Source organism: Phyllobates terribilis, unplaced genomic scaffold (assembly GCF_046119375.1).
Source record: "Phyllobates terribilis strain yellow unplaced genomic scaffold, ASM4611937v1 Scaffold_1__5_contigs__length_1240528914, whole genome shotgun sequence".
Taxonomy (NCBI): domain Eukaryota; kingdom Metazoa; phylum Chordata; class Amphibia; order Anura; family Dendrobatidae; genus Phyllobates; species Phyllobates terribilis.
This window is the reverse complement of record NW_027362761.1, coordinates 1,233,822,196-1,233,841,860: the sequence shown is the minus strand read 5'-3', so window position 1 is coordinate 1,233,841,860 and position 19,665 is coordinate 1,233,822,196. Positions and strand designations below refer to the sequence as shown.

The window sequence follows — 19,665 nt, the reverse complement described above, 5'->3', positions numbered from 1 at the left end:
CTCCTCCTACTATATACAGGATCCTCCCCTTACACTCCTCCTACTATATACCGGATCCTCCCCTTACACGCCTCCTACTATATACAGGATCCTCCCCTTACACTCCTCCTACTATATACAGGATCCTCCCCTTACACTCCTCCTACTATATACCGGATCCTCCCCTTACACGCCTCCTACTATATACAGGATCCTCCCCTTACACTCCTCCTACTATATACAGGATCCTCCCCTTACACTCCTCCTACTATATACAGGATCCTCCCCTTACACTCCTCCTACTATATACAGGATCCTCCCCTTACACTCCTCCTACTATATACAGAATCCTCCCCTTACACTCCTCCTACTATATACAGGATCCTCCCCTTACACTCCTCCTACTATATACAGAATCCTCCCCTTACACTCCTCCTACTATATACAGGATCCTCCCCTTACACTCCTCCTACTATATACAGAATCCTCCCCTTACACTCCTCCTACTATATACAGGATCCTCCCCTTACACTCCTCCTACTATATACAGGATCCTCCCCTTACACTCCTCCTACTATATACAGGATTCTCCCCTTACACTCCTCCTACTATATACAGGATCCTCTCCTTACACTCCTCCTACTATATACAGGATCCTCCCCTTACACTCCTCCTACTATATACAGGATCCTCCCCTTACACTCCTCCTACTATATACCGGATCCTCCCCTTACACTCCTCCTACTATATACCGGATCCTCCCCTTACACTCCTCCTACTATATACCGGATCCTCCCCTTACACTCCTCCTACTATATACAGGATCCTCCCCTTACACGCCTCCTACTATATACAGGATCCTCCCCTTACACTCCTCCTACTATATACCGGATCCTCCCCTTACACTCCTCCTACTATATACCGGATCCTCCCCTTACACTCCTCCTACTATATACCGGATCCTCCCCTTACACGCCTCCTACTATACACCGAATCCGCTCCCTATTTTAAATATCCTCCCCTATATACAGGATCCTCCTCCTATTTACTGGATCCACCCTGTACACTCCTCTCCCTTATATACGGGATCCTTCCCCTATTTACTGGATCCTCTCTGTCCATGTCTCCCCCCATATACTGGATCCCCCACCTATCCCCTATATACGGGATCCTTCCCTTACACGCCTTCTACTATATACCGGAACCTTTCCCTATATAGAAGATCCTCTCCCTATATATTGGATCCTCACTCTGTATACTGGATCCTCCCCTTACACGCCTTACTCTGTATACATGATCCTCCTATATATACCAGATCTTCTTCCTATATACAGGATCCTTCCCCTATATACTGGATCCTCTCTATACATGCCTCCCCTATATACTGGATCCTCACCCTGTATATTCTGATCCCTCCTCCCCAATATACCGGATCTTCCGCGTACAGCTTCCCCCTATATACCGTATCCTCCTGTATACTCAGCAGGACCGGGATGCCGACTTTGTGACAGCGGATGATTCGGGGGTTCTGTGTGTCTGGAAGTCGGGGGATGATTTCCGATTGGTGACAAAAATCTCGGCGTACGGGTGAGTAGATGGTAATGGATGTTTTGTATTTATCTGATGTAGGCACTGACCTGTCTGCTGCGTCCCTCGGCCTCCCGGCTGGCTGCGTCACTCGGCCTCCCGGCTGGCTGCGTCACTCGGCCTCTCGGCTGGCTGCGTCCCTCGGCCTCCCCGCTGGCTGCGTCCCTCGGCCTCCCCGCTGGCTGCGTCCCTCGGCCTCCCCGCTGGCTGCGTCCCTCAGCCTCCCCGCTGGCTGCGTCCCTCGGCCTCCCCGCTGGCTGCGTCCCTCGGCCTCCCGGCTGGCTGCGTCCCTCGGTCTCCCGGCTGGCTGCGTCCCTCGGCCTCCCGGCTGGCTGCGTCCCTCGGCCTCCCGGCTGGCTGCGTCACTCGGCCTCTCGGCTGGCTGCGTCACTCGGCCTCCCCGCTGGCTGCGTCCCTCGGCCTCCCCGCTGGCTGCGTCCCTCGGCCTCCCCGCTGGCTGCGTCCCTCGGCCTCCCCGCTGGCTGCGTCCCTCGGCCTCCCCGCTGGCTGCGTCCCTCGGCCTCCCGGCTGGCTGCGTCCCTCGGCCTCCCGGCTGGCTGCGTCCCTCGGTCTCCCGGCTGGCTGCGTCCCTCGGTCTCCCGGCTGGCTGCGTCCCTCGGTCTCCCGGCTGGCTGCGTCCCTCGGTCTCCCGGCTGGCTGCGTCCCTCGGCCTCCCGGCTGGCTGCGTCCCTCGGTTTCCTGGCTGCGTCCCTCGGCCTCCCGGCTGGCTGCGTCCCTCGGCCTCCCGGCTGGCTGCGTCCCTCGGCCTCCCGGCTGGCTGCGTCCCTCGGTTTCCTGGCTGCGTCCCTCGGCCTCCCGGCTGGCTGCGTCCCTCGGCCTCCCGGCTGGCGGCGTCCCTCGGCCTCCCGGCTGGCGGCGTCCCTCGGCCTCCCGGCTGGCGGCGTCCCTCGGCCTCCCGGCTGGCGGCGTCCCTCGGCCTCCCGGCTGGCGGCGTCCCTCGGCCTCCCGGCTGGCGGCGTCCCTCGGCCTCCCGGCTGGCGGCGTCCCTCGGCCTCCCGGCTGGCTGCGTCCCTCGGCCTCCCGGCTGGCTGCGTCCCTCGGCCTCCCGGCTGGCTGCGTCCCTCGGCCTCCCGGCTGGCTGCGTCCCTCGGCCTCCCGGCTGGCTGCGTCCCTCGGCCTCCCGGCTGGCTGCGTCCCTCGGCCTCCCGGCTGGCTGCGTCCCTCGGCCTCCCGGCTGGCTGCGTCCCTCGGCCTCCCGGCTGGCTGCGTCCCTCGGCCTCCCGGCTGGCTGCGTCCCTCGGCCTCCCGGCTGGCTGCGTCCCTCGGCCTCCCGGCTGGCTGCGTCACTCGGCCTCTCGGCTGGCTGCGTCCTTCGGTCTCCCGGCTGCTTCCTTACTTCCTGCTTCCTTCAGGGTCTCCTGCTCCTCAGTGAAGTTGTGGGACGGGGTGATCGCTGCAGCTTATGGCACCGGGCAGATCCGGCTGTATGATGCCAGCACTGGAGCAATCAGTGCCGAGCTGGACGCTCATGCCAGATGGATCTACACCCTGGACATCGCCCCAGAGACTGGACGGGTAGGGTCCAAAATCTATCCACATGATATCAGTGTGTGTATGGAAGGTGTATACCTCAATACTCTATACCTGACGGCTGCCGCTCACAGTGGTGTATATACCCTCACCGTATACCTGATGCCTGCTGCTCACAGTGGTGTATATACCCGCACCGTATACCTGATGCCTGCTGCTCACAGTGGTGTATATACCCACACCGTATACCTGACGGCTGCTGCTCACAGTGGTGTATATACCTGCACCGTATACCTGACGGCTGCTGCTCACAGTAGTGTATATACCCGCACCGTATACCTGACGGCTGCTGCTCACAGTGGTGTATATACCCACACCGTATACCTGACGGCTGCTGCTCACAGGGGTGTATATACCCGCACCGTATACCTGACGGCTGCTGCTCACAGTAGTGTATATACCCGCACCGTATACCTGACGGCTGCTGCTCACAGTGGTGTATATACCCACACCGTATACCTGACGGCTGCTGCTCACAGGGGTGTATATACCCGCACCGTATACCTGACGGCTGCTGCTCACAGTGGTGTATATACCCACACCGTATACCTGACGGCTGCTGCTCACAGTGGTGTATATACCCACACCGTATACCTGACGGCTGCTGCTCACAGTGGTGTATATACCTGCACCGTATACCTGATGGCTGCTGCTCACAGTGGTGTATATACCTGCACCGTATACCTGATGCCTGCTGCTCACAGTGGTGTATATACCTGCACCGTATACCTGATGCCTGCTGCTCACAGTGGTGTATATACCCTCACCGTATACCTGACGGCTGCTGCTCACAGTGGTGTATATACCCACACCGTATACCTGACGGCTGCTGCTCACAGTGGTGTATATACCCGCATCGTATACCTGACGGCTGCTGCTCACAGTGGTGTATATACCCTCACCGTATACCTGACGGCTGCTGCTCACAGTGGTGTATATACCCTCACCGTATACCTGACGGCTGCTGCTCACAGTGGTGTATATACCCGCACCGTATACCTGACGGCTGCTGCTCACAGTGGTGTATATACCCGCACCGTATACCTGATGGCTGCTGCTCACAGTGGTGTATATACCCGCACCTTATACCTGATGCCTGCTGCTCACAGTGGTGTATATACCTGCACCGTATACCTGATGCCTGCTGCTCACATGGTGTATATACCCGCACCGTATACCTGACGGCTGCTGCTCACAGTGGTGTATATACCCACACCGTATACCTGCTGCTCACAATGGTGTATATACCCGCACTGTATACCTGCTGCTCACAGTGGTGTATATACCTGCACCGTATACCTGCTGGTCACAGTGGTGTATATACCCGCACCGTATACCTGATGCCTGCTGCTCACAGTGGTGTATATACCCGCACTGTATACCTGACGGCTGCTGCTCACAGTGGTGTATATACCTGCACCGTATACCTGACGGCTGCTGCTCACAGTGGTGTATATACCTGCACCGTATACCTGCTGGTCACAGTGGTGTATATACCCACACCGTATACCTGATGGCTGCTGCTCACAGTGGTGTATATACCCTCACCGTATACCTGACGGCTGCTGCTCACAGTGGTGTATATACCCTCACCGTATACCTGACGGCTGCTGCTCACAGTGGTGTATATACCCTCACCGTATACCTGACGGCTGCTGCTCACAGTGGTGTATATACCTGCACCGTATACCTGATGGCTGCTGCTCACAGTGGTGTATATACCCACACCGTATACCTGACGGCTGCTGCTCACAGTGGTGTATATACCTGCACCGTATACCTGACGGCTGCTGCTCACAGTGGTGTATATACCCGCACCGTATACCTGACGGCTGCTGCTCACAGTGGTGTATATACCCTCACCGTATACCTGACGGCTGCTGCTCACAGTGGTGTATATACCCTCACCGTATACCTGACGGCTGCTGCTCACAGTGGTGTATATACCCGCACCGTATACCTGATGGCTGCTGCTCAAAGTGGTGTATATACCCTCACCGTATACCTGATGGCTGCTGCTCACAGTGGTGTATATACCCGCACCGTATACCTGATGGCTGCTGCTCACAGTGGTTTATATACCCGCACCGTATACCTGATGGCTGCTGCTCACAGTGGTGTATATACCCGCACCGTATACCTGATGGCTGCTGCTCACAGTGGTGTATATACCCGCACCATATACCTGATGGCTGCTGCTCACAGTGGTGTATATACCCGCACTTTATACCTGATGCCTGCTGCTCACAGTGGTGTATATACCTGCACCGTATACCTGATGCCTGCTGCTCACATGGTGTATATACCCGCACCGTATACCTGACGGCTGCTGCTCACAGTTGTGTATATACCCACACCGTATACTCGATGCCTGCTGCTCACAGTGGTGTATATACCCGCACCGTATACCTGCTGCTCACAATGGTGTATATACCCGCACTGTATACCTGCTGCTCACAGTGGTGTATATACCTGCACCGTATACCTGCTGCTCACAGTGGTGTATATACCCGCACCGTATACCTGATGCCTGCTGCTCACAGTGGTGTATATACCCGCACTGTATACCTGACGGCTGCTGCTCACAGTGGTGTATATACCTGCACCGTATACCTGACGGCTGCTGCTCACATGGGTGTATATACCCGCACCGTATACCTGACGGCTGCTGCTCACAGTGGTGTATATACCCACACCGTATACCTGACGGCTGCTGCTCACAGTGGTGTATATACCCACACCGTATACCTGACGGCTGCTGCTCACAGTGGTGTATATACCTGCACCGTATACCTGATGGCTGCTGCTCACAGTGGTGTATATACCTGCACCGTATACCTGATGCCTGCTGCTCACAGTGGTGTATATACCTGCACCGTATACCTGATGCCTGCTGCTCACAGTGGTGTATATACCCTCACCGTATACCTGACGGCTGCTGCTCACAGTGGTGTATATACCCACACCGTATACCTGACGGCTGCTGCTCACAGTGGTGTATATACCCGCACCGTATACCTGACGGCTGCTGCTCACAGTGGTGTATATACCCTCACCGTATACCTGACGGCTGCTGCTCACAGTGGTGTATATACCCTCACCGTATACCTGACGGCTGCTGCTCACAGTGGTGTATATACCCGCACCGTATACCTGACGGCTGCTGCTCACAGTGGTGTATATACCCGCACCGTATACCTGATGGCTGCTGCTCACAGTGGTGTATATACCCGCACCTTATACCTGATGCCTGCTGCTCACAGTGGTGTATATACCTGCACCGTATACCTGATGCCTGCTGCTCACATGGTGTATATACCCGCACCGTATACCTGACGGCTGCTGCTCACAGTGGTGTATATACCCACACCGTATACCTGCTGCTCACAATGGTGTATATACCCGCACTGTATACCTGCTGCTCACAGTGGTGTATATACCTGCACCGTATACCTGCTGGTCACAGTGGTGTATATACCCGCACCGTATACCTGATGCCTGCTGCTCACAGTGGTGTATATACCCGCACTGTATACCTGACGGCTGCTGCTCACAGTGGTGTATATACCTGCACCGTATACCTGACGGCTGCTGCTCACAGTGGTGTATATACCTGCTGGTCACAGTGGTGTATATACCCTCACCGTATACCTGACGGCTGCTGCTCACAGTGGTGTATATACCCTCACCGTATACCTGACGGCTGCTGCTCACAGTGGTGTATATACCCTCACCGTATACCTGACGGCTGCTGCTCACAGTGGTGTATATACCTGCACCGTATACCTGATGGCTGCTGCTCACAGTGGTGTATATACCCACACCGTATACCTGACGGCTGCTGCTCACAGTGGTGTATATACCTGCACCGTATACCTGACGGCTGCTGCTCACAGTGGTGTATATACCCGCACCGTATACCTGACGGCTGCTGCTCACAGTGGTGTATATACCCTCACCGTATACCTGACGGCTGCTGCTCACAGTGGTGTATATACCCTCACCGTATACCTGACGGCTGCTGCTCACAGTGGTGTATATACCCGCACCGTATACCTGATGGCTGCTGCTCAAAGTGGTGTATATACCCTCACCGTATACCTGATGGCTGCTGCTCACAGTGGTGTATATACCCGCACCGTATACCTGATGGCTGCTGCTCACAGTGGTTTATATACCCGCACCGTATACCTGATGGCTGCTGCTCACAGTGGTTTATATACCCGCACCGTATACCTGATGGCTGCTGCTCACAGTGGTGTATATACCCGCACCGTATACCTGATGGCTGCTGCTCACAGTGGTGTATATACCCGCACCATATACCTGATGGCTGCTGCTCACAGTGGTGTATATACCCGCACTTTATACCTGATGCCTGCTGCTCACAGTGGTGTATATACCTGCACCGTATACCTGATGCCTGCTGCTCACATGGTGTATATACCCGCACCGTATACCTGACGGCTGCTGCTCACAGTTGTGTATATACCCACACCGTATACTCGATGCCTGCTGCTCACAGTGGTGTATATACCCGCACCGTATACCTGCTGCTCACAATGGTGTATATACCCGCACTGTATACCTGCTGCTCACAGTGGTGTATATACCTGCACCGTATACCTGCTGCTCACAGTGGTGTATATACCCGCACCGTATACCTGATGCCTGCTGCTCACAGTGGTGTATATACCCGCACTGTATACCTGACGGCTGCTGCTCACAGTGGTGTATATACCTGCACCGTATACCTGACGGCTGCTGCTCACAGTGGTGTATATGCCCGCACCGTATACCTGATGGCTGCTGCTCACAGTGGTGTATATACCTGCACCGTATACCTGACGGCTGCTGCTCACAGTGGTGTATATGCCCGCACCGTATACCTGATGGCTGCTGCTCACAGTGGTGTATATACCCGCACCGTATACCTGACGGCTGCTGCTCACAGTGGTGTATATACCTGCACCGTATACCTGACGGCTGCTGCTCACAGTAGTGTATATACCCGCACCGTATACCTGACGGCTGCTGCTCACAGTGGTGTATATACCCACACCGTATACCTGACGGCTGCTGCTCACAGTGGTGTATATACCCACACCGTATACCTGATGGCTGCTGCTCACAGTGGTGTATATACCTGCACCGTATACCTGACGGCTGCTGCTCACAGTGGTGTATATACCCTCACCGTATACCTGACGGCTGCTGCTCACAGTGGTGTATATACCCTCACCGTATACCTGACGGCTGCTGCTCACAGTGGTGTATATACCCGCACCGTATACCTGACGGCTGCTGCTCAAAGTGGTGTATATACCCTCACCGTATACCTGATGGCTGCTGCTCACAGTGGTGTATATACCCTCACCGTATACCTGATGGCTGCTGCTCAAAGTGGTGTATATACCCTCACCGTATACCTGATGGCTGCTGCTCACAGTGGTGTATATACCCGCACCGTATACCTGATGGCTGCTGCTCACAGTGGTGTATATACCCGCACCGTATACCTGATGGCTGCTGCTCACAGTGGTGTATATACCCGCACCGTATACCTGATGGCTGCTGCTCACAGTGGTGTATATACCCACACCGTATACTCGATGCCTGCTGCTCACAGTGGTGTATATACCCGCACCGTATACCTGCTGCTCACAATGGTGTATATACCCGCACTGTATACCTGCTGCTCACAGTGGTGTATATACCTGCACCGTATACCTGCTGCTCACAGTGGTGTATATACCCGCACCGTATACCTGATGCCTGCTGCTCACAGTGGTGTATATACCCGCACTGTATACCTGACGGCTGCTGCTCACAGTGGTGTATATACCCGCACCGTATACCTGATGGCTGCTGCTCACAGTGGTGTATATACCCGCACCGTGTACCTGATGGCTGCTGCTCACAGTGGTGTATATACCCTCACCGTATACCTGACGGCTGCTGCTCACAGTGGTGTATATACCTGCACCGTATACCTGACGGCTGCTGCTCACAGTGGTGTATATACCTGCACCGTATACCTGACGGCTGCTGCTCACAGTGGTGTATATACCCTCACCGTATACCTGACGGCTGCTGCTCACAGTGGTGTATATACCCTCACCGTATACCTGATGGCTGCTGCTCACAGTGGTGTATATACCTGCACCGTATACCTGATGCCTCCTGCTCACAGTGGTGTATATACCCGCACCGTATACCTGATGGCTGCTGCTCACAGTGGTGTATATACCCTCACCGTATACCTGATGGCTGCTGCTCACAGTGGTGTATATACCCGCACTGTATACCTGATGCCTGCTGCTCACAGTGCTGTATATACCTGCACCGTATATCTGACGGCTGCTGCTCACAGTGGTGTATATACCCGCACCGTATACCTGATGGCTGCTGCTCACAGTGGTGTATATACCCACACCGTATACCTGATGCCTGGTGCTCACAGTGGTGTATATACCTGCATCGTATACCTGATGGCTGCCGCTCACAGTGGTGTATATACCCTCACTGTATACCTGATGGCTGCTGCTCACAGTGGTGTATATACCCACACCGTATGCCTGATGGCTGCTGCTCACAGTGGTGTATATACCCGCACCGTATACCTGATGGCTGCTGCTCACAGTGGTGTATATACCCGCACCGTATACCTGATGGCTGCTGCTCACAGTGGTGTATATACCCGCACCGTATACCTGATGGCTGCTGCTCACAGTGGTGTATATACCCGCACCGTATACCTGATGGCTGCTGCTCACAGTGGTGTATATACCTGCACCTTATACCTGATGCCTGCTGCTCACAGTGGTGTATATACCTGCACCGTATACCTGATGCCTGCTGCTCACATGGTGTATATACCCGCACCGTATACCTGACGGCTGCTGCTCACAGTGGTGTATATACCCACACCGTATACTCGATGCCTGCTGCTCACAGTGGTGTATATACCCGCACTGTATACCTGCTGCTCACAATGGTGTATATACCCGCACTGTATACCTGCTGCTCACAGTGGTGTATATACCTGCACCGTATACCTGCTGCTCACAGTGGTGTATATACCCGCACCGTATACCTGATGCCTGCTGCTCACAGTGGTGTATATACCCGCACCGTATACCTGACGGCTGCTGCTCACAGTGGTGTATATACCCGCACTGTATACCTGACGGCTGCTGCTCACAGTGGTGTATATGCCCGCACCGTATACCTGACGGCTGCTGCTCACAGTGGTGTATATACCTGCACCGTATACCTGACGGCTGCTGCTCACAGTAGTGTATATACCCGCACCGTATACCTGACGGCTGCTGCTCACAGTGGTGTATATACCCACACCGTATACCTGACGGCTGCTGCTCACAGGGGTGTATATACCCGCACCGTATACCTGACGGCTGCTGCTCACAGTAGTGTATATACCCGCACCGTATACCTGACGGCTGCTGCTCACAGTGGTGTATATACCCACACCGTATACCTGACGGCTGCTGCTCACAGTGGTGTATATACCCACACCGTATACCTGATGGCTGCTTCTCACAGTGGTGTATATACCTGCACCGTATACCTGATGGCTGCTGCTCACAGTGGTGTATATACCTGCACCGTATACCTGATGCCTGCTGCTCACAGTGGTGTATATACCCTCACCGTATACCTGACGGCTGCTGCTCACAGTGGTGTATATACCCGCACCGTATACCTGACGGCTGCTGCTCACAGTGGTGTAAATACCCTCACCGTATACCTGACGGCTGCTGCTCACAGTGGTGTATATACCCGAACCGTATACCTGATGGCTGCTGCTCACAGTGGTGTATATACCCGCACCGTATACCTGATGGCTGCTGCTCACAGTGGTGTATATACCCGCACCGTATACCTGATGGCTGCTGCTCACAGTGGTGTATATACCCGCACCGTATACCTGATGGCTGCTGCTCACAGTGGTGTATATACCCGCACCGTATACCTGATGGCTGCTGCTCACAGTGGTGTATATACCTGCACCGTATACCTGATGCCTGCTGCTCACATGGTGTATATACCCGCACCGTATACCTGACGGCTGCTGCTCACAGTGGTGTATATACCCACACCGTATACTCGATGCCTGCTGCTCACAGTGGTGTATATACCCGCACCGTATACCTGCTGCTCACAATGGTGTATTTACCCGCACTGTATACCTGCTGCTCACAGTGGTGTATATACCTGCACCGTATACCTGCTGCTCACAGTGGTGTATATACCCGCACCGTATACCTGATGCCTGCTGCTCACAGTGGTGTATATACCCGCACCGTATACCTGATGGCTGCTGCTCACAGTGGTGTATATACCTGCATCGTATACCTGATGGCTGCCGCTCACAGTGGTGTATATACCCTCACTGTATACCTGATGGCTGCTGCTCACAGTGGTGTATATACCCACACCGTATACCTGATGGCTGCTGCTCACAGTGGTGTATATACCTGCACCGTATACCTGATGGCTGCTGCTCCCAGTGGTGTATATACCCACACCGTATACCTGACGGCTGCTGCTCACAGTGGTGTATATACCTGCACCGTATACCTGATGGCTGCTGCTCACAGTGGTGTATATACCCACACCGTATACCTGACGGCTGCTGCTCACAGTGGTGTATATACCTGCATCGTATACCTGACGGCTGCTGCTCACAGTGGTGTATATACCCACACCGTATACCTGACGGCTGCTGCTCACAGTGGTGTATATACCCGCACCGTATACCTGCTGCTCACAATGGTGTATATACCCGCACTGTATACCTGCTGCTCACAGTGGTGTATATACCCGCACCGTATACCTGATGCCTGCTGCTCACAGTGGTGTATATACCCGCACTGTATACCTGACGGCTGCTGCTTACAGTGGTGTATATACCCGCACCGTATACCTGATGGCTGCTGCTCACAGTGGTGTATATACCCGCACCGTATACCTGATGGCTGCTGCTCACAGTGGTGTATATACCCGCACCGTATACCTGATGGCTGCTGCTCACAGTGGTGTATATACCCGCACCGTATACCTGATGGCTGCTGCTCACAGTGGTGTATATACCCGCACCGTATACCTGATGGCTGCTGCTCACAGTGGTGTATATACCCTCACCGTATACCTGACGGCTGCTGCTCACAGTGGTGTATATACCTGCACCGTATACCTGACGGCTGCTGCTCACAGTGGTGTATATACCCGCACTGTATACCTGATGCCTGCTGCTCACAGTGGTGTATATACCTGCACCGTATATCTGACGGCTGCTGCTCACAGTGGTGTATATACCCGCACCGTATACCTGATGGCTGCTGCTCACAGTGGTGTATATACCCACACCGTATACCTGATGCCTGCTGCTCACAGTGGTGTATATACCTGCATCGTATACCTGATGGCTGACGCTCACAGTGGTGTATATACCCGCACCTTATACCTGATGGCTGCTGCTCACAGTGGTGTATATACCTGCACCGTATACCTGATGGCTGCTGCTCACAGTGGTGTATATACCCACACCGTATACCTGACGGCTGCTGCTCACAGTGGTGTATATACCTGCACCATATACCTGATGGCTGCTGCTCACAGTGGTGTATATACCTGCACCGTATACCTGATGGCTGCTGCTCACAGTGGTGTATATACCCACACCGTATACCTGACGGCTGCTGCTCACAGTGGTGTATATACCTGCACCGTATACCTGACGGCTGCTGCTCACAGTGGTGTATATACATGCACCGTATACCTGATGCCTGCTGTTCACAGTGGTGTATATACCCGCACTGTATACCTGATGGCTGCCGCTCACAGTGGTGTATATACCCTCACCGTATACCTGACGGCTGCTGCTCACAGTGGTGTATATACCTGCACCGTATACCTGACGGCTGCTGCTCACAGTGGTGTATATACCTGCATCGTATACCTGACGGCTGCTGCTCACAGAGGTGTATATACCCGCACCTTATACTCGATGCCTGCTGCTCACAGTGGTGTATATACCTGCACCGTATACCTGATGCCTGCTGCTCACAGTGATGTATATACCTGCACCGTATACCTGATGCCTGCTGCTCACAGTGGTGTATATACCTGCACCGTATACCTGATGGCTGCTGCTCACAGTGGTGTATATACCCGCACCGTATACCTGACGGCTGCTGCTCACAGTGGTGTATATACCCACACCGTATACCTGACGGCTGCTGCTCACAGTGGTGTATATACCCACACCGTATACCTGATGCCTGCTGCTCACAGTGGTGTATATACCTGCACCGTATACCTGATGCCTGCTGCTCACAGTGGTGTATATACCCTCACCGTATACCTGATGGCTGCTGCTCACAGTGGTGTATATACCCTCACCGTATACCTGATGGCTGCTGCTCACAGTGGTGTATATACCTGCACCGTATACCTGACGGCTGCTGCTCACAGTGGTGTATATACCCACACCGTATACCTGATGCCTGCTGCTCACAGTGGTGTATATACCTGCACCGTATACCTGATGCCTGCTGCTCACAGTGGTGTATATACCCTCACCGTATACCTGCTGCTCACAGTGGTGTATATACCTGCATCGTATACCTGATGGCTGCTGCTCACAGTGGTGTATATACCCTCACCGTATACCTGACTGGTGCTGCTCACAGTGGTGTATATACCCTCACCATATACCTGACGGCTGCTGCTCACAGTGGTGTATATACCCGCACCGTATAACTGATGGCTGCTGCTCACAGTGGTGTATATACCCACACCGTATACCTGATGACTGCTGCTCACAGTAGTGTATATACCCGCGCCGTATACCTGCTGCTCACAGTGGTGTATATACCCGCACCGTATACCTGACGGCTACTGCTCACAGTGGTGTATATACCCGCACCGTATACCTGACGGCTACTGCTCACAGTGGTGTATATACCCGCACCGTATACCTGACGGCTGCTGCTCACAGTGGTGTATATACCTGCACCGTATACCTGACGGCTGCTGCTCACAGTGGTGTATATACCTGCACCGTATACCTGACGGCTGCTGCTCACAGTGGTGTATATACCCGCACCGTATACCTGATGCCTGCTGCTCACAGTGGTGTATATACCTGCACCGTATACCTGACGGCTGCTGCTCACAGTGGTGTATATACCTGCACCGTATACCTGACGGCTGCTGCTCACAGTGGTGTATATACCCGCACCGTATACCTGACGGCTGCTGCTCACAGTGGTGTATATACCTGCACCGTATACCTGATGCCTGCTGCTCACAGTGGTGTATATACCCGCACCGTATACCTGACGGCTGCTGCTCACAGTGGTGTATATACCTGCACCGTATACCTGATGGCTGCTGCTCACAGTGGTGTATATACCCGCACCGTATACCTGACGGCTGCTGCTCACAGTGGTGTATATACCCGCACCGTATACCTGACGGTTGCTGCTCACAGTGGTGTATATACCTGCACCGTATACCTGACGGCTGCTGCTCACAGTGGTGTATATACCTGCACCGTATACCTGATGCCTGCTGCTCACAGTGGTGTATATACCCACACCGTATACCTGACGGCTGCTGCTCACAGTGGTGTATATACCCGCACCGTATACCTGACGGCTGCTGCTCACAGTGGTGTATATACCTGCACCGTATACCTGACGGCTGCTGCTCACAGTGGTGTATATACCTGCACCGTATACCTGATGGCTGCTGCTCACAGTGGTGTATATACCCGCACCGTATACCTGACGGCTGCTGCTCACAGTGGTGTATATACCCGCACCGTATACCTGACGGCTGCCGCTCAGTGGTGTATATACCCTCACCGTATACCTATCAGCGATGTATATACCGCGCGGTCGGCCTGTCAGTGGTGTATATACCCTCACCGTATACCTATCAGCGATGTATATACCGCGCGGTCGGCCTGTCAGTGGTGTATATACCCTCACCGTATACCTATCAGCGATCTATATACCGCGCGGTCGGCCTGTCAGCGGTGTATATACCCTCACCGTATACCTATCAGCGATGTATATACCGCGCGGTCGGCCTGTCAGTGGTGTATATACCCTCACCGTATACCTATCAGCGATGTATATACCGCGCGGTCGGCCTGTCAGTGGTGTATATACCCTCACCGTATACCTATCAGCGATGTATATACCGCACGGTCGGCCTGTCAGTGGTGTATATACCCTCACCGTATACCCATCAGCGATGTATATACCGCACGGTCGGCCTGTCAGTGGTGTATATACCCTCACCGTATACCTATCAGCGATGTATATACCGCACGGTCGGCCTGTCAGTGGTGTATATACCCTCACCGTATACCTATCAGCGATGTATATACCGCACGGTCGGCCTGTCAGTGGTGTATATACCCTCACCGTATACCTATCAGCGATGTATATACCGCACGGTCGGCCTGTCAGTGGTGTATATACCCTCACCGTATACCTATCAGCGATGTATATACCGCGCGGTCGGCCTGTCAGTGGTGTATATACCCTCACCGTATACCTATCAGCGATGTATATACCGCGCGGTCGGCCTGTCAGTGGTGTATATACCCTCACCGTATACCTATCAGCGATGTATATACCGCACGGTCGGCCTGTCAGTGGTGTATATACCCTCACCGTATACCTATCAGCGATGTATATACCGCGCGGTCGGCCTGTCAGTGGTGTATATACCCTCACCGTATACCTATCAGCGATGTATATACCGCGCGGTCGGCCTGTCAGTGGTGTATATACCCTCACCGTATACCTATCAGCCATGTATATACCGCACGGTCGGCCTGTCAGTGGTGTATATACCCTCACCGTATACCTATCAGCGATGTATATACCGCGCGGTCGGCCTGTCAGTGGTGTATATACCCTCACCGTATACCTATCAGCGATGTATGTACCGCACGGTCGGCCTGTCAGTGGTGTATATACCCTCACCGTATACCTATCAGCGATGTATATACCGCACGGTCGGCCTGTCAGTGGTGTATATACCCTCACCGTATACCTATCAGCGATGTATATACCGCACGGTCGGCCTGTCAGTGGTGTATATACCCTCACCGTATACCTATCAGCGATGTATATACCGCACGGTCGGCCTGTCAGTGGTGTATATACCCTCACCGTATACCTATCAGCGATGTATATACCGCGCGGTCGGCCTGTCAGTGGTGTATATACCCTCACCGTATACCTATCAGCGATGTATATACCGCGCGGTCGGCCTGTCAGTGGTGTATATACCCTCACCGTATATCTATCAGCGATGTATATACCGCACGGTCGGTCTGTCAGTGGTGTATATACCCTCACCGTATACCTATCAGCGATGTATATACCGCACGGTCGGCCTGTCAGTGGTGTATATACCCTCACCGTATACCTATCAGCGATGTATATACCGCACGGTCGGCCTGTCAGTGGTGTATATACCCTCACCGTATACCTATCAGCGATGTATATACCGCACGGTCGGTCTGTCAGTGGTGTATATACCCTCACCGTATACCTATCAGCGATGTATATACCGCACGGTCGGCCTGTCAGTGGTGTATATACCCTCACCGTATACCTATCAGCGATGTATATACCGCACGGTCGGCCTGTCAGTGGTGTATATACCCTCACCGTATACCTATCAGCGATGTATATACCGCGCGGTCGGCCTGTCAGTGGTGTATATACCCTCACCGTATATCTATCAGCGATGTATATACCGCACGGTCGGCCTGTCAGTGGTGTATATACCCTCACCGTATACCTATCAGCGATGTATATACCGCACGGTCGGTCTGTCAGTGGTGTATATACCCTCACCGTATACCTATCAGCGATGTATATACCGCACGGTCGGCCTGTCAGTGGTGTATATACCCTCACCGTATACCTATCAGCGATGTATATACCGCACGGTCGGTCTGTCAGTGGTGTATATACCCTCACCGTATACCTATCAGCGATGTATATACCGCACGGTCGGCCTGTCAGTGGTGTATATACCCTCACCGTATACCTATCAGCGATGTATATACCGCACGGTCGGCCTGTCAGTGGTATATATACCCTCACCGTATACCTATCAGCGATGTATATACCGCATGGTCGGCCTGTCAGTGGTGTATATACCCTCACCGTATACCTATCAGCGATGTATATACCGCACGGTCGGCCTGTCAGTGGTATATATGTACGTCTTCCTGTCTTTGCAGCTTCTCTCGGGGGCGGAGGACTCCTTCGTGCAGATCTGGCAGCTGAGTCGGTGCGCGGAGTCCGGGGTGATGGAGGTGACGTGTTGGGGGGCTCGGGCTCGTTTCTCTCCTCCATCTGTTAATGCTCGCCTTTTCTTCTGCGCAGGTGGAGCACCGGCACTCGGAGTGCGTGACGGACACCCAGATCTGTGGGGCCCGATTCTGTGACCCCCAGGGCTCGTCGTACGCGGTGACCGGCTACGACCTGAACGAGATCATCAGATACGTGCAGCTGTAGTGACCCTGTGCACCCCCCGGAATGGCCACGTACGCCGCCGGGGGAGGGGTGAGAGCGTGCATGTACACGGTACGCAGCTCCCCCGCAGTACGTGTGTAATATGGAGGATGGGCATACGTAATATTGTGCGGTGACTGTATGGGGAGGATGTGGCGTCTCCTGCTGGCCACACGGTGTCGCTCTGGAGCCTCGTTGCAGCAGCGCGGGCGTCCATGCTTCTCCTTATGGCGGCACTATACATGCAGACTGACCTCCTGCTAGCAGAGCAGATGGATTACATGTCTATAAATACTCGGCAGACGACAGAAATAAAGAGGAGCCATGTGACACTACATGCTGCTCCAGCTGCGTCACCAATCCCCCCTCTGTCACATGCACTCCTGAAACACTCTGTGCTGCTGTCACAAGATCCGCACACATGTCTCCTGACATCCTCTGTACTGCTGGAGGACTATTTATGTCGTCACCTCGAAAAAAATATTAGCAAGCACTATGTCTTTCTAAACCCTCGGCTGCTGGGACCCCCTGAGGTCCCGGGGATAGTACCTGACCAAGGACAACGTCTGCAAGGAGTTGATAATTATTCTATTGTCCCCCCCCCCCCCCCAATCGTGAGAGACTGGACCATCAGATTGTGGACCCCATTGGGGACAGGGACTAATGATGATCTGTGTACAGCGCTGCGGAATAGGCTGCCGCTATGTAGGAAACTGCAATGAAATAAAAGTCCATGAAAGTGTGATCCGAAATATAGTCCAGGTCATAGGACAACAGCGAGATTGGGGGGGGGGGAGAGAGGAGAGGGGTCTACGAGTTATGTAAAAAAGGGAAAGCTGCATAGTGTGTATGAGCTGCTGCACACATCACGCTACTGAGCCGGTGCGGGTGGTCGCCAGGCGGTCGGTCTATATGGTCATGGTGAGGAGCAGTCCGCTGTGCCGATCAACTCCTCACACCCCTGATCCCGATATTTGCACACATGGTCGGCGTGCCCGGGTCGCACAGCTGACCGCTGGAACTATAAACACTCGGGCGACTCTGCTAGATACAAAGCACCATAACTGTGTGCATATTCTTAGGGCTTATCCATATCCCCCCCCTAACACTCTCATTCAAGCTCAGAATGTAACCCTTGACGCGCGTTTCGCCGGTATACCGGTAAGACCGGCCTCCAACTCATGAAATTTATACTCTCCAGTTAGATTGACAGGAGGATCGACCAATCAGAATATTCATCACAAAAAGATCTCTTTTCTTAGAATTACAAATAGACAAAGCTTATAATTAACCCCTTTACCCCCAGGGTGGTTTACACGTTAATGACCAGGCCAATTTTTACAATTCTGACCACTGTCAGTTTATACGGTAAGTACTCTGGAGCTTCAATGGATCCCCCTGATTCTGAGACAGTTTTTTCGTGACATATTGTTCTTCATGATTGTGGTAAAATTTCTTCGATATCACTTGCATTTATTTGTGAAAAAAAAAACGGAAATTTGGTAAAAATTTTGAAAAATTTTTCAATTTTCAAAATGTGAATTTTTATGCCCTTAAATCAGAGCGATATGTCACACAAAAGAGTTAATAAATAACATTTCCCACATGTCTACTTTACATCAGCACAATTTTGGAACCAAATTTTTTTTTTGTTAGGGAGCTATAAGGGTTAAAAGTTGACCAGAGATTTCTCATTTTTCCAGCAAAAATTACAAAACCATTTTTTAGGGACCACATCACATTTGACGTGACTGTGAGGGGTCTGTATGACAGAAAATACCCAAAAGTGACACCATTATAAAAACTGCACCCCTCAAGGTGCTCAAAACCACATTCAAGAACTTTATTAACCCTTCAGGTGCTTCACAGGAATTTTTGGAATGTGGAAGAAAAAAATGAACATTTTAACTTTTTTCACAAAAATGTTAATTTAGACCCCAATTGTTTTTATTTTTGCAGGGGTAACAGG

The 19,665-nt window shown here is 53.1% G+C and overlaps 1 protein-coding gene across 2 annotated transcripts in view; it reads left to right on the top strand.

The window, feature by feature from the left end:
• WDR54 (WD repeat domain 54) overlaps positions 1 to 18,439 on the top strand; it is a 62,393-nt gene extending 43,954 nt beyond the window's left edge. The window contains exons 7-10 of one of the 2 annotated variants that reach the window (XM_073650271.1): positions 1,466 to 1,566; positions 2,940 to 3,102; positions 17,423 to 17,497; positions 17,568 to 18,439. In XM_073650271.1, coding sequence (XP_073506372.1) covers positions 1,466 to 1,566; positions 2,940 to 3,102; positions 17,423 to 17,497; positions 17,568 to 17,699 — 471 coding nt within the window. In that variant the 3' untranslated portion in view covers positions 17,700 to 18,439. Of the gene's footprint in view, positions 1 to 1,462; positions 1,567 to 2,939; positions 3,103 to 17,422; positions 17,498 to 17,567 lie in introns of both variants that reach the window. The other variant, XM_073650262.1, reaches the window with a different exon arrangement.
• The last annotated feature ends 1,226 nt before the right edge of the window (positions 18,440 to 19,665 follow it).